Below are 21,138 nucleotides of genomic sequence, written 5' to 3'. Positions count from 1 at the left end.
TTACCATAAGCTCTTTAAATTCTTGATCAGATGTCAGTCTTCCTTCAAGAGCATCAAATCCCTGAAGTGTTTCAATTGGTAGTACATCATCAACAGCAGTAAAGTCATATTCCTGTGATGATGATGATACCGACTGCATTGTCAACAGCTGGTGTAGCATATCCTTCTGCGTTGCCATTAGTTGTTGAAGCAGTTTAGTTTGATCTTCCATGCGTGTCTCATCTTGCTAAAGCAAGTAGAATAGTCTTCAATTCTCAAAGAAAAAGTTGCCATAGAAATTTCAGATTCAGATTTCTAAGTCACTAGAACAAGCAGAATAGTATGTAGAATAGTATGTAATGAAATATCACACAGTGATTTTGTTGTTAGTCAGCCTTTAACTCCAGACCATACCTTACCATGGTGGCTTAGTCCACATTGGTAAGCCCATGTATCTTGTGTAAAGTGCATGTTAAGGTTACTGTAGCGTTAGAATGGCTATAGATATAAGTGTAATCTGTAACCAGTGTGACCTATGTCTATCAGGTGCCTTAGGATATACTTGTGTACATGCCAGACTGTAATGTTAACATTACTGTAGTGCTGGAATGGCCGTGTGTAGATTTGATTTGTGACCAGTGTGATAAATTCAACTATGTCCATCAGTTCCTGGAATAGATTTGCATGCAATCATTCTGGTCTACAGGTACTCTGATTAGAGTGTATAGGTTCAGTAAGTCTTTTAAACAATGATGTCATGTATGAAGCTTGAAAAATTCCAGTTTCACTACTATTACACTAGAATTTATTTTCAATATGTATACAAATTGAATATCTAAATTACTTATATGAAACATGATAAACAATGTATACAAATTAAGCTTTTATCAATATTGCAAAAAAGCTAAAAGATAAATGTAAGATATTACAGTTACACCCAAAATGTTTATGCAAAGTTAGCAGCATCACTTACGGTCAGAATGCGTGTCTCTGTCAACCTTAGGGATGCAAAAAGCATTACTTCTTTGAAGAGATGGGAAACCAGAAACACGAGGGGGTTCTGGAATTGTGCTTGGGCTTGGCTGCATAGTTGATGTATCTCCAGATGAGTCAGAGCAGTCTGTGTCTTCATAAAGTGTTTTACGCTTCAATCTGTAATGATAAATCCTGAATAATAATTTCAACACCTTTGAATTAACATCCTATCAAAGGTGCAACTTCAAAGATTAACTAACTGCAATCCCCAACTTGTCTGTGATTGAATGTGTACCATAGGAAATCAGGGGACAGTATGAGCCTACATGAGGCCAAATAATACCTCAACAGGAAGAAAAATACTCACCCTAAAAGCCAAGTACTCACACTGGATAGGTAGGCCAACTTTCCCCAGGCATGACTTGGTCCTTGATAGCCTTTTGAGTTTTCTGGGAGTCTCTGTATGGAGGCCATCTACATTTTCTTTCATTTTTTGAAAGCCAAATGCTTGGAGCAACATCCACCTCTTGTGTTTCAACAAACACAACTACACAAAACTCTTTGGAAGTCATGCTGATTGATTGAATCACTGTGGCTGAAGGCTGTGAACAAGTGGAAAAGCAGCAAATGAATTTTGTGATAATTGTATCAGCAAATATTTTCTTTGGATTGCCATGTAAGAAGATATCTTCAAATCTTTTTGCAGTGTTTTAAGGGGAGCGTCCGGTTTTAAACGGGGTTACCATATCTCTGGTAATTATGTATGAATCACTCTGATTTTTATGCTGTGAAGTATTGACAACCTGTACATCAATTTTAGACATTCAGTCCCATTCTAGTCTCCAGCCCCGCCAGCCCCCAACAGCCCCTTCTGAAATTTACGAGTGCTATTCTGGCATTATTATTGGCTCCACAGCCTTCATTTTTTTGTGGCTAAGACACGTTATTATATAGTGTGTTTCTACACTTTTAGATTTTTTAATTTTCCTTTTGTTTTTGTTTTATGAATTTTTTCATGTTTTTCTTTTTTTTTTTACTTTTTTTGCCAAAAAAATATTAATATAAAATGACAGCTCACTTATATATAAAAAAACGAAGCGTACTTTTGATTAGGAAACATTCCTCTGCCGTTTAGTTTTTGTTTCATTGAAATCAAGCTAAAACTGGCCCCAAAATAGATTTTAGAAGGGTAATAACTTATGTTTTGAGATACGGGCCGATAAAGTTTATTCATTGATCTCACACCTGCCATTACATACTAGGAAGGTTTTCAGGTACGATATGTTTTATTATGATTATATGCAAGCTAATAGTACAATCAGGTGTGTTTTTAAGCGTATCAGGCTCCTTCTCCCACCCCTGCCCTTCCTAAAGGCAAGGTGTTTTCTTGTCAAGCGCGGGGTACCAATGTTGCCCATACTCCTCATGGTTGTTCAGCTTGATGTTTTCAGTTAGATGCCACCAGATACATAGTCTGCTGATGCTTCTTCTTTCTTCTCTGGCTTTGGTTTCCACTGGGCTTGGCTGTGCCTCCTCCTGTCTTTATCTTGTGCTGTGAGGGATCTTCTCAGTGCCTTCGACTTGATATTGAAGGCTGTCAGCAAACATGCCTTCTGGTACCCGAAGTTGTGGTCTAACATTCCTAGGGCACCCATCATTCTTCTCATGCCTGCAAATCCAACATCATCTATCACAGACAGGTATGTCAATGATATGTTGGTCCTCAAGATCTTGGATGTCTGACGCCCAGCTATCACTGTTTCCGGTTTCGAAGTGTTCTTGAAGTTACAGCTTGTGCAGTGCATGTCTATGGTGTTTTCATATGCATCAGGCTTGAAACTATAATCATAGGCAGGATCTGGGCATGAACAATGAGAGGAAAGTAAGCTTTTCAGCCTCCTTTTCGTCAGCATGACAATCTCGTCGTCACTTTCCACATCTTCATCTCTAGTCTCCATGTCTAGAAGATTTTCTCTAGCAGAGAGTAACGAGGTATCTTCTGTGTCCTTTCCTTGACTCTCCTTTGCGTGGGATGTGCTGGGCTGTGATGTGCTTGCCGTGGGAGTGACGAGTGTGGCGGAGAGTGGTGGTGGCGAAGTCGTGGGCACGGGTTCATCTGACGCGGTGGTGGTGTCAGGTTCAGCATGCTGTATTTTTCTCCGTTTCACATCGATGCTCTTCATCCAGGCATGCTTACTCTGCTTCTTCATCTTAGATACCCGTCCCATGGCTGTGAGCAGGCAAAAAGCAGGAAACAGCGGGAAAATAAGCAGCGATCTCGAGTCTACGCGAGGACAGATGGCGAGCATCTACTCTCCTTCACAGCTTGGCAGGCACAAGCATCTCGGGCTTCTCGGCTGACAGTCCTAGATCCCACACACACTAGATTTTAGTGTTGCCATATCATGTTCACCAAAAAATATAAAGATTTTGCCGTTCTTTCCACAGTTTTGGGGGAAAGAACCCGACGCTATCGATGTAAACAAACAAACGTGGTTGAGTACTGGACCTTTAAATGGGATTTAAACCAAAAGTATCGCGTGTTTTACCATAAATCTTTGTGAAATGATAGCCAATGTGTAACCCAACCACATATTTTTTTTTTCACAAAAAGTAATATTTTTCATATTTTTTCGGTCTTCAAACCGGACGCTCCCCTTAACTTTGTAAATTCCTAAATTTGCAGATGATAATGGGTAATGAAAAACAATTTCCTTAACCTGATATACTTGATATATTATACTTATATTATTAGGCTCACATTTATTTGAAATAATATTTTGAATGCATCCAATTTCATTGTTAATCATTACTCCTTGATCAGCAGGTGTGACTTTAAAACAGTATTTTTCCAAGTATAATTCCTTGTACTGCTGGCATACCATTTCATCAACTAAAGGGCCTTGTGCGTGAATCTTTTTCAGGACAGGATAGATATGTTCTTCCACATCCATACTTATATTTCTTTCTGAAATCCTATTGATAACTTGAGATAAAGGGAAGTTGGGTTTCCTCAAGAGATTTTTTATGACTCCCAAAAAGTTTTCAAATTCAAATGCTGAAAAACTATCAAGAGTACCATGTTTTGCGACATCATCAGGTAGATGCCACAAATTACGAACATTGTAAACAGCATATCTTTTCCCATATATCTGGATAAAGTGCTCAGTGAACTTGAGTAAATAGTCTTTTGCATACTCAACAGAATTTGGAATATCTTTTCTGGACAAGAGATTGACTGCACTGAACAGCAACATGAAATTGTTATATATGTTGATGTCAGTGGTATCTTTCAAAACCACAGGGCCTGTATATAGAAGAAAACTTCTTGACTCATTTGCTTTGAATCTATCAAGTTCATCTAGCGACCTTGGTTTACAGTTGAATTCCGCAGGCATGAATTTTGCTACATTGACCAGGTTTTTAGATATTAAGTTTTTCTTGTGAGAGCCTATCCTTACATTTAAGGGTCCTTTGAGCCAAAGATTGAGAAGTTTTCTCATAACACCCAAATACACTAAGTGCATAGGATCCAATACAAATTTTGACACTAAACAATTTGTCATATTCAGCTTTGCAAGAGGGGATATACCTCGGTGGTGATTACTGTCACTTTGAGCAAGAAAATTTTCATCTGATCGTGGTAGAGAATTCAATTCTGGAAATACCACAGTTCCAGCCTCATATTCCCCCACCTGTTGACACCTCTCACATCCTGAGTAACCATTGTGAGATGTGATTCTTTTAAAGAACTGTCGTGCTGGGGCATCACAAATAAAGGAGGCTGTGTGGACTGGGATAAGATGCTCACCAAGCTTATACCCATTAGATACAAGTTTCAATTCATCAATGAAATCTTTCAAAAATTCATCAACATCATTAGGTTTTGACATGCCATAAAATATTTGTACAACTTCTGGAGAACAGTTGGGTTTAAGTCCTTCACACTGAAAATTAATCAGTATTGTCCAAAATTGTGCTCTAGAGCTCTGATGTAATGGTATGCCATCACAGTTTATTTTCAAAGACAAACCATTGTGTACAAGTAGCTGAATGGACTCTTTAGATGTATGTCTTGTTTCATATTTATCAATAGCTTTGAGCAAACCAAAATGGTAATACTGGCCTCCACATTTTTGTGTAATAAGTGGTGTTTGGTTGACTGGAGTTTTGAGCAGTGTGCGAGCCTCTGAAGGAAGGGACGCATCATAATTTAGTTTTAGAATGGTTAACAATGAATTAATAGCTGTGTGAGTTATTTGATTATCAACAGCCCATTGTAGCAGCTGGCTTTGTGCATTTTCTGACACAACTGGAGGTACTTTTGGATGAATTGTGATTTCACAGTCACTATCAAATACTTTTACTTCATTACTAAGTGAAGAACAAATTTCAGTTTGCTTTCTTTTGTGATCATCTGTATTTAACACCTGCTGAGCTCCACAATCTACATCCTGCTTCCCTTCACATGACAATATCACATCATCATCACCATCACCCAGAGTCAGTAGTAGTGTGTGCAAGATTGACACATTGACGAGGGATAGATCGTTGGGCGTGTTTGGGTTGGCTTGTATATGGATACTGACAACATTTTCTCTTAGCTTTTTGGGCTAATGTCCACTTTGAAGACTTCATCTTTCAAAGATTTATCAAAGATAACTCACCACTTGTGTGTAGAGTGGTAAATTGTTCAACGATGACGGGACGGCTTCTTGGATGAGCCGTTTTACAACGTAAACAATATTTAAGCGGGAAAAGTTGAACTTGATCTTGATCTTGAACGTTCGCTGCCTGTAATCCCGATCGGAAAACGGATAATCCATTTTTTTGTATGTTTGCATAAATGCAGTGTTATACATTAGCTCATGATTGAGGCAAATATGAGGCAAACTGTATCGGGCCAATTTGGTTTTAGTATTAATTGGTTCAATTAACATTTACTGATGTAAGGCCGACACCGCTAACGAAGCGGTTTGCTGCAACAGTCACTCAGCCACCGCTGCCGACACGACCCCGACAGTAGCCGATGCTGGCCCAATAAGCCCATGTTTGCTGGGGAGCGGAGGGCCAGGGTGTGGACGGGCTGTAATTGGGACAGGAAGGAGGAGAGGGCCAGGGTGTGGATGGGCTGTAATTGGGACAGGAAGGAGCATAGGGCCAGGGTGTGGACGGGTACACTTGGGACAGGAAGGAGCGGAGGGCCAGGGTGTGGACGGGTACACTTGGGACAGGAAGGAGCTGAGGGCCAGGGTGTGGACGGGTACACTTGGGACAGGAAGGGGTGGAGGGCCAGGGTGTGGACGGGTACACTTGGGACAGGAAGGAGGGGAGGGCCAAGGTGTGGACAGGTACACTTGGGACAGGAAGGAGCGGAGGGCCAGGGTGTGGACGGGCCACGCGTGTGTAGGGTTGCCACCCCGACCTCAGGAAAATACCAACATCTTACTCTCCAATAAATAAAAGTACGATGAAAGAGAAGGTTTTTGCCTTAGGCCAGTATTTATGTTGTGACTACAGTACCCTCTCCAGTTTCGTGCTCGCTTTGTTCCGAAGGTGTAGCGCTAAACTCGAGGGTCGCGAAACTCAAGGTATTGAAAACACTGGAAAAGCGCTTATTTGTTCCGATCCGTGGAGATTTTTTTTTTTTTTTTTTTTTTTATGTGGCTTATGGCGCCGGTAAACTATCCATCTGAGCCTAATGGTCGGCCCCGAGCCTGTCATGGCGCAGGCAACTGTTTATATTGGTGCCATTATAATTGGGTCATGCTGCCCCCCCCTTGTTATCTCAAAATACGTACCTTGGGAAATTGGCTGAGCTCTGAAAACACGCTTGTGATTTGCTGGGAGTCCAATGACGTCATCGCTGGCGCTCACCCAATCAGCGGCCTCACTGCCTTATTAACCCGTAGGCCGTAGACCGTAGGGTTGCGCTATGCCACCACCGCCTACAATTAGCTCGAATTAGGCGTTTTATGGCGAGCCCTTTTTAGGGTCCACCGTACCACAGCCATGACTCGTGAAAGCCTAAAAAAGGGTCTGCCCACGTTCTCGGGTTAAGGAGGGCGCCTGGGGGGGTCCCTCCTGGGCACACAGTACGTCCTATGGCTTTGAAATTTTAGTATGTTGTTTGTTGGTGTAAGTGTATGACATTCTGTGAATTTTGTGATATTTGGGTGAATGTGTAGAGGAGACTCAAACAAAGCATAAAATCTTATTTTTGTTTCACAGACTTTAGTTTTTTGTTAATTGTTTTGAAAAAAAAAATACCATAGAAACTTTGTGTATAGATCTACATTTCTCATTTTGTAATTTTTTTCATTTTTTGTTCTAGCCTAAAAAAAATTGAAATTTATTTTCACTAATAATTTTCTCCACTTTTTCTCCCGTTTCCTTTTTACATTTTAAAAAAATGTACAAAATGAGAAAAATTGCCGTTTAGTTGTAGATTATATTGATACCTTACAAAAGACTGTCAGACGTTTTGTCGATTTTGTGAAATTTTTTTTGTGTAAAAAAAATTTTCAAGATTTTGGCTCCTTAAGATTTTTTTTTCCATTTCATGTGTCTTGCCATTTGTATTCATTTGATTGTCATGAAATGTTCACATATGATTGTTTATACCTTGTTCACTTACTGGGCCGCCAGTGTGCTGAGCAGATGTTTCACTTGTTGCATATTGGTACATCTGTGGCCCGAATAGCCCTTTCTATAAACTTTTACAAACATGAGTATATAAACAATTTGTGGGTAAATTTGTATTTATTATGACTGCAGATGTGTTGCAATGGTACCAGGTAATAAGTTCAAAATGATAAGGTAATAAATATATAGCTATGTAAAGGCATCCAAAATACATTTAAAGTTTGGTGACATTTTGCTTCCAAATATAAGCATTTCATTATGTAACAGTAATCAACTGTAGAGGCAAATGCCCCTCATAACAATGTAAAAAAAAAAATCCTAATAAATGAAAATCTTGCTTTCATAACAGAAAAAATAATGCTCCAGATCACTACTTACTAGTACTTGGAATATTAAATTATCCCAATGGTTGATTTATTATAGTGTATTTTACTGAACTGTAGAGGGAAATACCACTCCGCAAATAACGTAAAAAAAAAAATTCCTGATAAATTAAAATTTTGTTCATAACAGAGAAGAAAATAATGTTCCCCATCCTGCTCTTCATCTGTTTCTAACTCGTCACTTTCCTCGGAGAGCTCATCATCTGGGTCATCTGAACTGACAAAAAACCTGAATCATCTGAATCACCAGATGAGGTATCCGATCGCCCTCCTTAAAAGACGGTCGGGTCCATTTCTGTTGAAAAGGAGGGGAAAAAAACATTATTAATAGTTTTTTTATGTACAGCTCATCAGAATGTAAGATATTGTATCGACACATACTCGTATAATAATCATAAAAACTACACCAAATAGCAGAACAAGACTATATCGTCAGTGCGTCGCGAACTGGTACATATATGCGCCAACCCATGCCTGGTACATTGGTGCACCAATACGCGGCAGAGGGGAAAAATATTAGTGGTCCGCGATTTGGTATATATTTGTACCGTGGATTTTTACACTATACTACAGGCTATCCTCTCATAATGGTACATAACTCCTCTCTCTGCAAAAGTCCAACGGACACTGGCGTGGTGGGCGCCGTGAAAGTTCCGCGGAGCAGGCAAGAGCGCTGAGTTGCTAAACGCGATTAATGTGTTAACAGGCCTTAAAATTATCAAGCTTGCAGCTTTGGTCGCTGGATATTGTCCATTTACGTGTAGTTCTGTCTTAGTATTGTTACGAATATCGCTTCAGATTTATTTAGGTTAGTTCAAAAGACATATTTATCAATGAATATATTATTGCATTAGCTTATTATCAGTACACGCACTATTTGCCTGACCCGGTGGCCTGTGGCTTGCCTTCGGTGCACCCACCACCGCCCTGATCCCTCCCACCAACTTCAGTTTCCCCGTCCTAGGGCTCAATGCATTCAGGCTAAAAATCGGGCAAACAGAGTACTAGGTTTCATCTCAAGGAGCGTGAGCAATAGGAGCGCTGAAGTCGTCCTCAAACTTTACTTAGCACTAGTTAGACCTCATCTTGATTATGCAGTTCAGTTCTGGTCCCCCTATTATAGAATGGATATCAAGATGTTAGAATCTGTACAGAGGAGGATGACAAAGATGATTCAGGGGGTGAGAAACTTGCCTTATGAAGAAAGGCTAAAGCAGTTAAATCTACACTCTCTAGAAAGGCGAAGGTTGCGAGGAGACTTGAACGAAGTTTATAAATGGATGAAGGGATTTAATAAAGGGGATGTCAATAAAATTTTGAGAGTGAAAGAGCCAGGTAGGACGCGTGGCAATGGTTTTAAGTTAGACAAATTCAGATTCAACAAAGACATAGGCAAGAATTGGTTCACCAATAGAGTGGTGGACGAATGGAACAGGCTTGGGAGCCATGTTGTGGGTGCCAATACCATAGATACATTCAAGAAGAGGTTAGATAAAGCCATGGATGGTGAGGTAAGGTGGAGTTGAGTGTACAGGAGCTGCCTTGTATAGGCCAACCGGCCTCTTGCAGACTCCTTACGTTCTTATGTTCTTATGTTCTTTTTTTTTTTCTTTTTTTTTCAGCACATGACTTTGTGTCCCAATGTCCACCACTGGTGTTAGTGTTGAAGTGAGGCATCGAGACAGTTGCTGTGGTCAGTACTTGTTCCGTCCCTGCTGCCGCTGACTTCAGGACTCCTTGGTGCATCCCTCGCCTTGCCTGCTCAATTGGTCACTGAGTGTGGCTTTGAAGCAACCTCACCGCCTTCTCCAGCATCTCTGAGGTTCCTCAAGGCCAGCCAACTCCTCACATCCAGAGTAGTGTTGCAGTGGAGGCTGCAAGGCGGGACAGCAGCTGGAGTGGCTGGGATCAGCAGGAGCAGACTGCTACTGGTGTGAGGTTCAGGAGTGATAAAAAACACCACCAACACAACCACCACCAACAACAACAACAACTGCTGGCCTCTTCATCCACAAAGGGGGAAGTTTGAATTTCAGAAGTGTGAGAAGATCTGAGAATGAGAGCAAGTTTACTGACCAAAGCCAAGAGTGTGAGAAAAGACATGCAGGGAAGGATGACCTCAACAAATACACCCACACACTCTGGTGTAAGACCTCATGAAAGTCGGGAGTGTGGCAAAAGGTTTAGTAATAGGAGTAACCCCAAACATCACACCCTTACACACACTGGTGCAAGAAACCATGAGTGTGAAGTTTGTGGGAAATGTTTCAATCAGAAGGGTACCCTCAACACACACACCCTTACACACACCAGTGCAAGAAATCATGAGTGTGAAGTTTGTGGGAAATGTTTCAATCAGAAGGGTACCCTCAAATTACACACTCTTACACACACTGGTGAAAGAAATCATGAGTGTGAAGTTTGTGGGAAATGTTTCAATCAGAAGGGTCACCTCAACACGCACACCCTTACACACACCAGTGCAAGAAATCATGAGTGTGAAGTTTGTGGGAAATGTTTCAGTCAGAAGAGTAACCTCAAGAAACACACCCTTACACACACTGGTGAAAAAAATTATAAGTGTGAAGTTTGTGGAAAATGTTTCAGTCAGAAGGGTACCCTCAAATTACACACTCTTACACACACTGGTGAAAGAAATCATGAGTGTGAAGTTTGTGGGAAATGTTTCAGTCACAAGGGTACCCTCAAATTACACACTCTTACACACACTGGTGAAAGAAAGCATGAGTGTGAAGTTTGTGGGAAATGTTTCAGTCGGAAGAGTAACCTCAAATTACACACTCTTACACACACTGGTGAAAGAAACCATGAGTGTGAAGTTTGTGGGAAATGTTTCATTCAGAAGAGTAACCTCAAATTACACACTCTTACACACACTGGTGAAAGAAAGCATGAGTGTGAAGTTTGTGGGAAATGTTTCAGTCACAAGGGTACCCTCAAATTACACACTCTTACACACACTGGTGAAAGAAATCATGAGTGTGAAGTTTGTGGAAAATGTTTCAGTCGGAAGGGTACCCTCAAATTACACACTCTTACACACACTGGTGAAAGAAAGCATGAGTGTGAAGTTTGTGGGAAATGTTTCAGTCACAAGGGTAACCTCAAATTACACACTCTTACACACACTGGTGAAAGAAATCATGAGTGTGAAGTTTGTGGGAAATGTTTCAGTCAGAAGGGTACCCTCAAATTACACCTTGTTACACACACTGATGCAAGAAGTCATGAGTGTGAAGTTTGTGGGAAAAGATTCAAACTGAAGAGTATATTGGACATACACCTCTTCAGACACTCTGGTCATAAAGGGTTCAAGTGCGACGTTTGTGGGAAACGTTTCATGACTAAGGGTGAGATTGTCAGGCACATGAAGGTCCACTTCTCCTGAGGTGCTGTGCTGATTCAGTTCTGCTGTGTGTGTGAGTGCAAGTGTTTGTTGTGGTGGTGTTACAGGGCTGTGTGTAGAACAGAAAATATTCATCTGTTGGAACAAATGGTGACTGTGACGGCATGATCTGTTATTCACTTTCCACCCCAGGCTTCATGTGGTTGGTGGGTCCTGTGAAAGGTCTGATCTTTTTGGTGACTGTGCTGGGCTGGCTGTTGTGGCCTGGGCTTATTGGTCAAGTGTGTGTGTGTTAATAGTAATAATATAGTGTATTTGGTCTTACCAGCTGCTAAGCTAAAAATGTACACATTATAAACACATTGTAAAGAACAGTAGGTAGGGGTTCAGGGATCTAACACATCAGTGGGAGGTTGGAATGATAGTGGTGGGAGGGTTGAGTGCAGTGTGGTGGTGCCGGGGAGGGGGAGGACATCCTCTTCCAGATGGTGGCAAGGTGTTAGTCCCAAGGTGTGACATTCATGTAGGTGTGAAAGAGGGGTGACGATATGATTGAGCACATGCATCCCCCCCATCCCCTCTCTTCCCCCAATCAGAATTATAACAGGTTGCATTTACATGTGTCTTGTAAGCCCTCAAATCTCAGTGTACCACTTGGGAATTTATGTAAAGATAAAAAAGCATTCCGAGAGATGAGTTTTATTATCATAAGAAAATAGCGTGTGTTCCTTAATTTCACTCTGGCAGCCAGTGAGTCCTCAATGTTGCAGGAAACATGTCACCGGGAACAAATGTAAAACACTCATTTTACGTGCACAGATTTGGCGGTACTGATATATCAATGTGAATATATGCAGCAACATACTGTAAATTTGAGTTAGTTACCTATCATTCCAATCCATGGCATTCATCACACAGCACACTGGAGTGCTTTGGACACAGGCCTCCCGCAGTGAATGCAGTAAGTCCTGGTCTGGCTGGCTCCTTTTGCTGGACAGAAGAAACACCTCTTTCTGCTAGGTGACACTGCTTTCCTGTTCCTAGGCTCTCATGTGATGTCGAAGCAGGACCGAATCACTGTGCTTACTTATAATATTGTTGTGCTGGAAGCTTCCCCCGGCGACCATAGGCCTCTAGAAGGCTCCCGGAGAAACGAGCAAGGGGGCGGGGAGCAAGGCGAGCCGTCCGCGCCAATGAGGGCGCCAGGCGCCAGGCGGGAAGTGTTGCCAACTCGCATATATTTTTGCTACATGTTCTTGTATGATCTAAAATACACGGTAACATTCTAGACTGTACTGTTCTGGATATATATAGGAGAAGAGGGCGAGAGAGGCTAGTCCTAGTCATAGTAAGCTAGTGGTCAGTGAAGAGTCAAAGTGAAGTGTACTACTAAGGAAGAATATTAAACTACAGAAGCTGTGCGAAGTGTTTCCATATCTCCCTCCCACGGAGTCTCCTGACGGCGACACGGAACCCAAGTAACACGTCCGGCATAACACTGGTGTCAGGAGTGTAGGCATTTGTTTTTTCGCCATGGAGACTCGTTCCCAAGCTGCCCAGAGGGACGACATGTTGACTGAACTTTTGGAAGCCTTGAGACTACAGGGGGAGAAACAAGAAAGAGCACACCAAGAACTCAAAGAACAACAAGAAAAAGCACACCAAGAACTCAAAGAACAACAAGAAAAAGCACACCAAGAACTCAAAGAACAACAAGAAAGAGCACAGCATCAACAAGAAGGAACACTCCAAGAACTCAAAGAACAACAAGAAAAAGCACACCAAGAACTCAAAGAACAACAAGAAAGAGCACAGCATCAACAAGAAGGAACACTCCAAGAACTCAAAGAACAGCTAGAAGATCGCTTCACAGGATTACAGCTACAGCTAAAAGCAGTACAAGATGGCAGTGAATCAGTGTGAAGAGAAATGACTGATGTGACCACGAACTTGGGACAACGCCTGATAGAAGTGGAGAAAGAACACACAAATCTTCAACAAGAGATGGAGGTGGTACGGGAGACGACACACAAAGAAATATTAGAAGTAAGTGACAGAGTGAAGGCCCTTGAAGACTGCTTGGCTGGAAACGGACAGCCAGTGCCTGCAGGGGCTAGTTGTACCCAAGATGCTTCTCCTACGCAAGTCCGGGGTAGTTTGAGCCCTGTTTCGCCTGAGTTTATCCCCGCAAGAAGTTCCGCCGGCCCCATGAGTCTGCTGGGTTCGCCTGTTAGAAAGAAGCCTCAGGAGTTTGATGGCAAGGTCTCCTGGGAGGCTTACCGCGCTCAGTTTGAGCTGTTGGCAGCTCGGAACGGATGGGATGACCAAGAGTGCGCGGTACAGCTGGCCACTAGCCTGAAAGGGGCGGCGCTGGAAGTCCTTGCTCAGCTCGACAATGCAACAAAGGGCAGCTACAGCGGGCTGGCACAGGCGCTGGAGCAACGATATGGGACCAAGCACCAGAACGAGCTCTTCAGGGTTAGGTTCAGAACCCGCAACAGGAGGCGCGGCGAGTCTCTTCAGGAACTCGCTCAGGACCTTGAGAGCATGGCGCACAAGGCATACCCAGGTGCCACCCCTGACCTGCTGACGGTTTTGCTGCGTGATCAATTCATCGATGCCCTGGACAGCCCTCAGCTGAAGATACAAGTGAACCAAGCTAAGCCAACATCAATGCAGGAAGCTCTGGCACGTGCCATGGAGTTTGAGTCCTTTGTTAGGTCTAGCTTGTCAAGCTTCAGGGACGACTCGACTTCTGGCTTTAGGGCACGAAAGGGCGCTGTCGGCAACACAGACAGGTTCCAAGGAACGTGCTGGTACTGCGAGAAGGTTGGGCACAAGGAGAACGAATGCTATAAGAGGAAGAAGGAATATGAAGGTGGCGCTAAGAAGAAGCCCAGGGAAGGACCCAAGTGCTGGACCTGTGGAGAAAAGGGGCACTGGAAGAATGAGTGTCGGAAAAATGTGCCCCCAACGAGGAACCACCACTCGGGAAACTAAGAGGGACTGGTTCACGAGGGCAACGACCAGTCTGTCCTGTACATGCCCCGAAGATATCAGTGTGCAAGAGAACCACCATGACAAGCTGCCAAGTGGAGGGCAAGGTTGACGGAGTGTTGTGGCCTGTGGTCGTCGACACAGGCTCGGAACGCACATTGGTGCGGCCTGACGTGGTGAGTCATCGTCGGCTTCCTAAGACGCCGCATCGACTGTGCGGAGTCACAGGACACTACGCAGAGCTCAGAGGCCCAGTGGACGTGAAGTTTGAGCTCGGAGGAAAGGAAGAGTTCCTCTCTGTGTACGTGGCCGACATGGATGACCCCTGCATCCTAGGTATGGATTATCTTGTCTCCCACAGGTGCGAGCTGGACTTCCGCGCTAAGCAGCTGACTGTAGGAGGAAGGAGGGCCTGCCAGTGACGGTCAAGCGCACCACCATTATTCCTCCGAGGTCAGAGATGCTGATACCCTGTCAAATCACGGGTGCGCCCCCAGCCAGCGTGGGTGTGGTAGAGAGTGGAAGTCGATGCCCGGTAGAGAATGGGGTGAATGTAGGCAGTACTTTGGTTGACCCTGATGCAGGGGAGGTGCCTGTCGTCGTGGCCAATGTCTCCTTCAGCCCAAAGAAAATAAAACAAGGGACCATGGTGGGGTTGTGCCAAGAGATCGACCAGAAACCAAGAACCTGTGTCTGCAGGAGAACCCTGACGAAGCCCCAGGAGGAGCTGCCTGACTACCTGCGCGACCTGTTTGACAGGAGCTCCAAGTGTCTAGAGGAGCCCCAAGTGGAACAGCTCAGGGAGCTTCTCGTGAGGAATGCAGATGTGTTTTCCACAGGAGACCTGGACTTGGGGTGTACGGACCTGGTAGAGCACCACATCGACACAGGTAGCCACCGCCCAGTGAAGCAAGCTCCTCGAAGGATGGCACCAGCCCGTCGCAAGATGGATGAGGTGATGGATGATCTCCGGCAATAGGGGTTAATCGAGTGGTCCAGCAGCCCGTGGGCGTCTGCTGTAGTGCTCGTCAGGAAAAAGGACGGTTCCCTCAGGTGCTGCGTGGACTACCGAGCCCTCAACGATCTCACCATCAAGGATTCATACCCACTCTCACGGATCGACGACACGCTCGACGCTTTGGTGGGCTCCAAGTGGTTTTCAACGCTGGATATGAAGTCTGGGTATCACCAAGTCAAAATGGCGGAACAGGACAAAGAGAAAACAGCCTTCTCCTACGGTTAAGGCCTGTGGCAGTTTAAGGTCATGCCCTTTGGCCTATGCAACGCGCCGGCCACGTTCGAGCGGCTGATGGAGAGGGTGTTGGAGGGACTTCACTGGAAGACGGCACTCATCTACCTCGACGACGTGATTGTCTTTGGCCAGACCTTCGAGCAGGAGATGGAAAGGCTAACAGAGGTCTTCGCCCGGTTTCGAGCTGCACACCTTAAGCTCAGCCCGAAGAAATGCTGTCTGTTCCAAAAGGAGGTCCAATACTTGGGACACATCGTGAGCGAGGCTGGAGTACGCACTGATCCTGAGAAGGTGGCTGCGGTAAGGGACTGGCCGACACCCACCAACGTGAAGGAGCTGCGGAGCTTCCTCGGGTTGTGCTCATACTACCGCAGGTTTGTGAAAGGCTTCGCTACGATTGCTGCACCACTGCACCTCCTGACGAAGAAGGGGCGCAAGTTTGAGTGGACAGCGGAAACTCAGGTTGCCTTTGAGAAGCTCAAGGAGGCCCTCATCAGCTCGCCCGTACTCACCTACCCAGACCCCTCTAAGCCTTTTATACTGGATTGTGATGCCAGTGATGAGGGGATTGGTGGAGTGCTATCCCAGGCATGTGCCGACATGGAACGGGTTGTGGCCTACTTCAGCAAGAAGCTCACTCCAGCCGAGAAAAACTATTGCGTGACCCGGAAAGAACTCCTGGCAGTAGTCAAGAGCCTTGACTTTTTCCATGCTTACCTGTACGGTGCAACTTTCACCATCTGCACGGATCACGCTGCATTGCGGTGGCTGAAGTCGCTGAAAAACCCTGAGGGCCAGCTTGCTCACTGGATAGGTAAACTAGAGCAGCATCACTACACTATTGTGCACCGATCTGGACTAACACACGGTAACGCGGACAGCTTGAGCCGGCGCCCCTGCCTACCTGAGTGTCAACATTGCCTCCAGAGGGAAAGCGCCCAGAATATGTGCCGCCGCACTACTGTGGAACAGACAGCGGAGGTGCCATGGGAAGACTTGGGAAAACTGCAACGGGAGGACCGAGATCTGAGACCAATTATGGAGTGGCTGAGTCAGTCGTCAACGCGACCTGGGTGGGAAGTAATCTCGAGAGAAAGCCCTACCACTAAGAATTACTGGACTCAGTGGGATACTCTTCGGATGGACGACGGGGTGTTGCAGCGACGCTGGGTCTCTCATGATGGTCTTGACCACTACTGGTCCACGGTGCTACCTGTGAAGTCCCGGGAAGGCGTCTGGAAAGAAATGCACGACAGCATCACCAGCGGACACCTTGGGGTAAAGAAGACACTGAGTCGCCTGCGCCAAAGGTTCTACTGGGTTGGCATGAGGAAGGACGTGGAAGAATGGTGTCACGCGTGTGAGGTGTGCTGTGCAAAGAAGGGCCCCAAGAAGCGTCACCGTGCCCCATTGCAACTATACCAGGTTGGAGCCCCCATGGAACGGGTGGCAGTGGATATAGCAGGAGCCTTGCCTCTGACGACGAACGGAAATAGGTACATCTGCGTCACAATGGATTACTTCACCAAGTGGCCGGAAGCCTACGCCATCCCTGACCAGGAAGCCACTACCATCGCCAAGGTTTTGGTGGAGGAGTTCTTCTGTCGCTTCGGTGTGCCTAACGAGCTCCATTCCGACCAGGGAAGGAATTTTGAATCAACAGTCCTTGCTGAGTGCAGCAAGCTCCTGGGTATCAAGAAGACCCGGACCACCCCTCTGCACCCACAGTCAGATGGAATGGTGGAGAGGTTTAATTGGACGTTGGGCCAGGAGTTGGCCAAGCAGTGCAACAATGATCAGTCTTCATGGGATCAGAAGCTGCCTGCGCTTCTTATGGCCTACAGGTCTGCCTCCCACGGGACTACGGGGTATTCACCGGCAAAGCTGATGTTTGGACGTGAGCTGCGATTGCCGGTGGACCTACTGACAGGAAGGCCTCCTGGGGAAAGCCTTCCAAGGGACGCCTCCAGTTTTGCCCGTCAACTAGAGGAACGGCTGGAAGAGGTGCACCATCAAGTCCGAGGTGCCTTGAAGTTCTCCGGGGAGGCCATGAAGCGCGGTTACAATATGAGGGCAAGCCACGTTGACTTCAAGGAAGGAGACCGAGTCTGGCTTTACAACCCGCAGAGGAAGAAAGGACAGTCTCCGAAGTTACAGAGCCCCTGGGAAGGCCCTTACACTGTGCTAGAACGCCTCTCCGACGTGACTTACCGAATCCGGAGAACGGAAAAGACCAAGCCGAAAGTTGTCCACGTCAACCGCCTATGGAGGTACCACGGTCCGGGAAACTACACCTGGAACAACAGACACCCAGCAGCCGACGAAAACGCAAGGGACGTCCAGGACCGAGAGGAGGTCGACGACGACATAAGCCTTCTGGACCTTTCGGCCGAGGGAGATAACCTCCCGGCTTCGGCAGATGTTCCAGGGACACCCCAAGAAGCGGACGACGACGAGGCGCACCAGGAGACAGACGTGCAGGAGGCACCGAGCAGAAGACAAAGGCAACGCAGGCGTCCACAGCGATACGACGATTATTATGTTTTTGATTAATTCTCTTACGTTTGTATATAGTTAAGTGTGTGATCGGGACGATCACAATTAAGAGGGGGGGGATAGTGTTGTGCTGGAAGCTTCCCCCGGCGACCATAGGCCTCTAGAAGGCTCCCGGAGAAACGAACAAGGGGGCAGAGAGCAAGGCGAGCCGTCCGCGCTCCTCGGGGCGCGGCCAGGCGCCAGGCGGGAAGTGTTGCCAACTCGCATATATTTTTGCTACATGTTCTTGTATGATCTAAAATACACTGTAACATTCTAGACTGTACTGTTCTGGATATATATAGGAGATGAGGGCGAGAGGAGTTAGTCCCAGTCATAGTAAGCTAGTGGTAAGTGAAGAGTCAAAGTGAAGTGTACTACTAAGGAAGAATATTAAACTACAGAAGCTGTGCGAAGTGTTTCCATTATCTCCCTCCCACGGAGTCTCCTGACGGCGACACGGAACCCAAGTAACACGTCCGGCATAACAATATGGAAAAAAGAGGGCATTTACACTTATTTTTCTTCACAATAGCACTGATACAGTGGCCGGATGCTCAAAGGTGGTGGTAACTTAGCCCAGGTGACGGTTTAAGTCACTGGTCACGTCGTGGGTTTGCTCCGCGCTAGGATCGTCCTCCGCAGTGATGCACAGCGCGGTTGCCGCGGAGTGCTAAGGGTTAGCCCTATGGTTCACAAGTGAGAGAATCATTGAAACAAAAAAGACAGCCAATCAGGATCAAGGAAGGTGATTGCAAAAAAACGGCGCCAGCGACGAAAACTACCGCGAGTCAGTATTTCCTCAAGTCCATACAGCCAAGCTAAGATGGGGGAGACTAGTGAGTATTGGCCGGAGAGGAGGTTACCGTGCTGGAAATAACGACGGTCAAGATTTTAGAAGTGGGGCATTTGTCTGGCAGGCGCGGCAAAGAGGTGTGGGCAGGGTGCCGTGCCTGCTGCCATACGTGCAGGGTGCCGTGCCTGCTGCCATACGTGCAGGGTGCCATGCCTGCTGCCATACGTGCAGGGTGCCATGCCTGCTGCCATACGTGCAGGGTGCCGTGCCTGCTGCCATACGTGCAGGGTGCCGTGCCTGCTGCCATACGTGCAGGGTGCCGTGCCTGCTGCCATACGTGCAGGGTGCCATGCCTGCTGCCATACGTGCAGGGTGCCGTGCCTGCTGCCATACGTGCAGGGTGCCGTGCCTGCTGCCATACGTGCAGGGTGCCGTGCCTGCTGCCATACGTGCAGGGTGCCGTGCCTGCTGCCATACGTGCAGGGTGCCGTGCCTGCTGCCATACGTGCAGGGTGCCATGCCTGCCGCCACACGTGCAGGGTGCCGTGCCTGCTGCCATACGTGCAGGGTGCCGTGCCTGCTGCCATACGTGCAGGGTGCCGTGCCTGCTGCCATACGTGCAGGGTGCCGTGCCTGCTGCCATACGTGCAGGGTGCCGTGCCTGCTGCCATACGTGCAGGGTGCCGTGCCTGCTGCCGCCATACTTGCAGGGTGCCGTGCCTGCTGCCATACGTGCAGGGTGCCGTGCCTGCTGCCATACGTGCAGGGTGCCGTGCCTGCTGCCATACGTGCAGGGTGCCGTGCCTGCTGCCATACGTGCAGGGTGTCGTGCCTGCTGCCATACGTGCAGGGTGCCGTGCCTGCTGCCATACGTGCAGGGTGCCGTGCCTGCTGCCATACGTGCAGGGTGCCGTGCCTGCTGCCATACGTGCAGGGTGCCGTGCCTGCTGCTTTAGATCATAATTAGCAGATATAACGACATTTTATTCTTAACGAAATATATGATAAAATAGTTTCTAGAGATGGGACACTTCAAGCTTCACGTTCAATATGTAAAAATTGGATAATCAGAATTTTATCAAACTTTTTGGTTAATTACAATTTTCTTCTGATTATGTAGCACGAGCAGACTAACGGGAACTGGCAACACTGAAACCTGAGCGATGCGGTGCATGATAATTATTATATTGATACGAGTTATTGCCTGGTACCGTTAGCGATGACGTCCCTACGATGCCCTAGAATTTCTTAACTCCACCAGAACAAGTAATTTACACAAGATTGGTTTTACTGACGCGCTCGCACCTCGCATCTTACCCTACAAAACGCCCCTGCGGTGTCATGATATCAGTAGTATAGAGCCTTCGTTTATTACTAGCCATTTCGAACTTCTAGGCAAACCATAGAGAAGACTGGAAACATTAAGTGTGAAAATGGCTATGAATTAATTGCACGGACATGCTTGTGTGGCAAATACAGGTTTTATAATTCAGTACGGCCAGAGTACGACACTTTGGGCTGAAGGTGTACGATGGTTGACTTGTTGGTCATGGCGGCGTTGGGAATCAACTCGCAGCCGTAAAATAGCTCGCAGAAAGAGGTGTGTTCAACTTGCATACTTTTCTATATTTCACTCACTGCTGTCGTTTACTTGTCCTGCTTGGGCTCCAACACACGGCACAAACACCAGAGCAACACTTTTAATCATGAGGAGGCTTTACAACAAACGAATAGGGCAGATTTTAGGGAGAATTACCCCACGTAGATGTTCACTCAGTTCCTGCTCGTTTGGTCAGGTGTGTCCTTTTCCTGCGGGCAATATCAACCACGAAGCAAGAATAAGAGGAGGAAATCAGGGAAATGCAAAAAATAATGGCAGTGGAAAATGTCAGATATGCTGGGAGGGGAGAGAATTCAAGAGGAGGGGATCGAGGGAAGGGTGATATTAAACCTATCCCAAAATCTCTATTCCTATGCCTGACTATTACTCCTATCACTCCATTAGAGGTGAATTATCATGTTATCCGGCTGTGTATCGCCCAGTGGACAAAAAAATGGATATGACAGCGACCTATTTCTGCGAGGAGTTATTTCTCGTAGCAGCGGCGCCAGCACGTTCAAACAGGGGATGGCCGCCGCGTCGTGTTAATTTAGGGGCTATTATTTTTTATAGTGTTGCCTTCCCAGTGAGTCCCACGGCTATAGTCCG

General features: G+C 46.1%; 1 protein-coding gene across 1 annotated transcript; it reads right to left on the bottom strand.

The window, feature by feature from the left end:
- Window positions 1–813: 813 nt before the first annotated feature.
- LOC126993368 (uncharacterized) lies at window positions 814–5,561 on the bottom strand. Its single transcript, XM_050852426.1, has 2 exons — window positions 1,322–5,561; window positions 814–1,131 (listed from the first exon to the last, which is right to left on the bottom strand). Exon 1 carries the CDS (start codon window positions 4,845–4,847, stop codon window positions 3,477–3,479), a length of 1,371 nt encoding a protein of 456 aa, XP_050708383.1. The 5' UTR covers window positions 4,848–5,561; the 3' UTR covers window positions 814–1,131; window positions 1,322–3,476.
- Window positions 5,562–21,138: the final 15,577 nt, after the last annotated feature.

Source organism: Eriocheir sinensis, unplaced genomic scaffold (assembly GCF_024679095.1).
Source record: "Eriocheir sinensis breed Jianghai 21 unplaced genomic scaffold, ASM2467909v1 Scaffold606, whole genome shotgun sequence".
NCBI lineage: Eukaryota > Metazoa > Arthropoda > Malacostraca > Decapoda > Varunidae > Eriocheir > Eriocheir sinensis.
Note: the sequence above shows the minus strand (reverse complement) of the source record. Positions and strands in the feature narration are given on the sequence as shown.

Coding starts and splice junctions, on each gene's coding strand:
- LOC126993368 (XM_050852426.1), bottom strand. CDS start 4,847: ATGTCAAAACCTAATGATGTTGATGAATTTTTGAAAGATTTCATTGAT.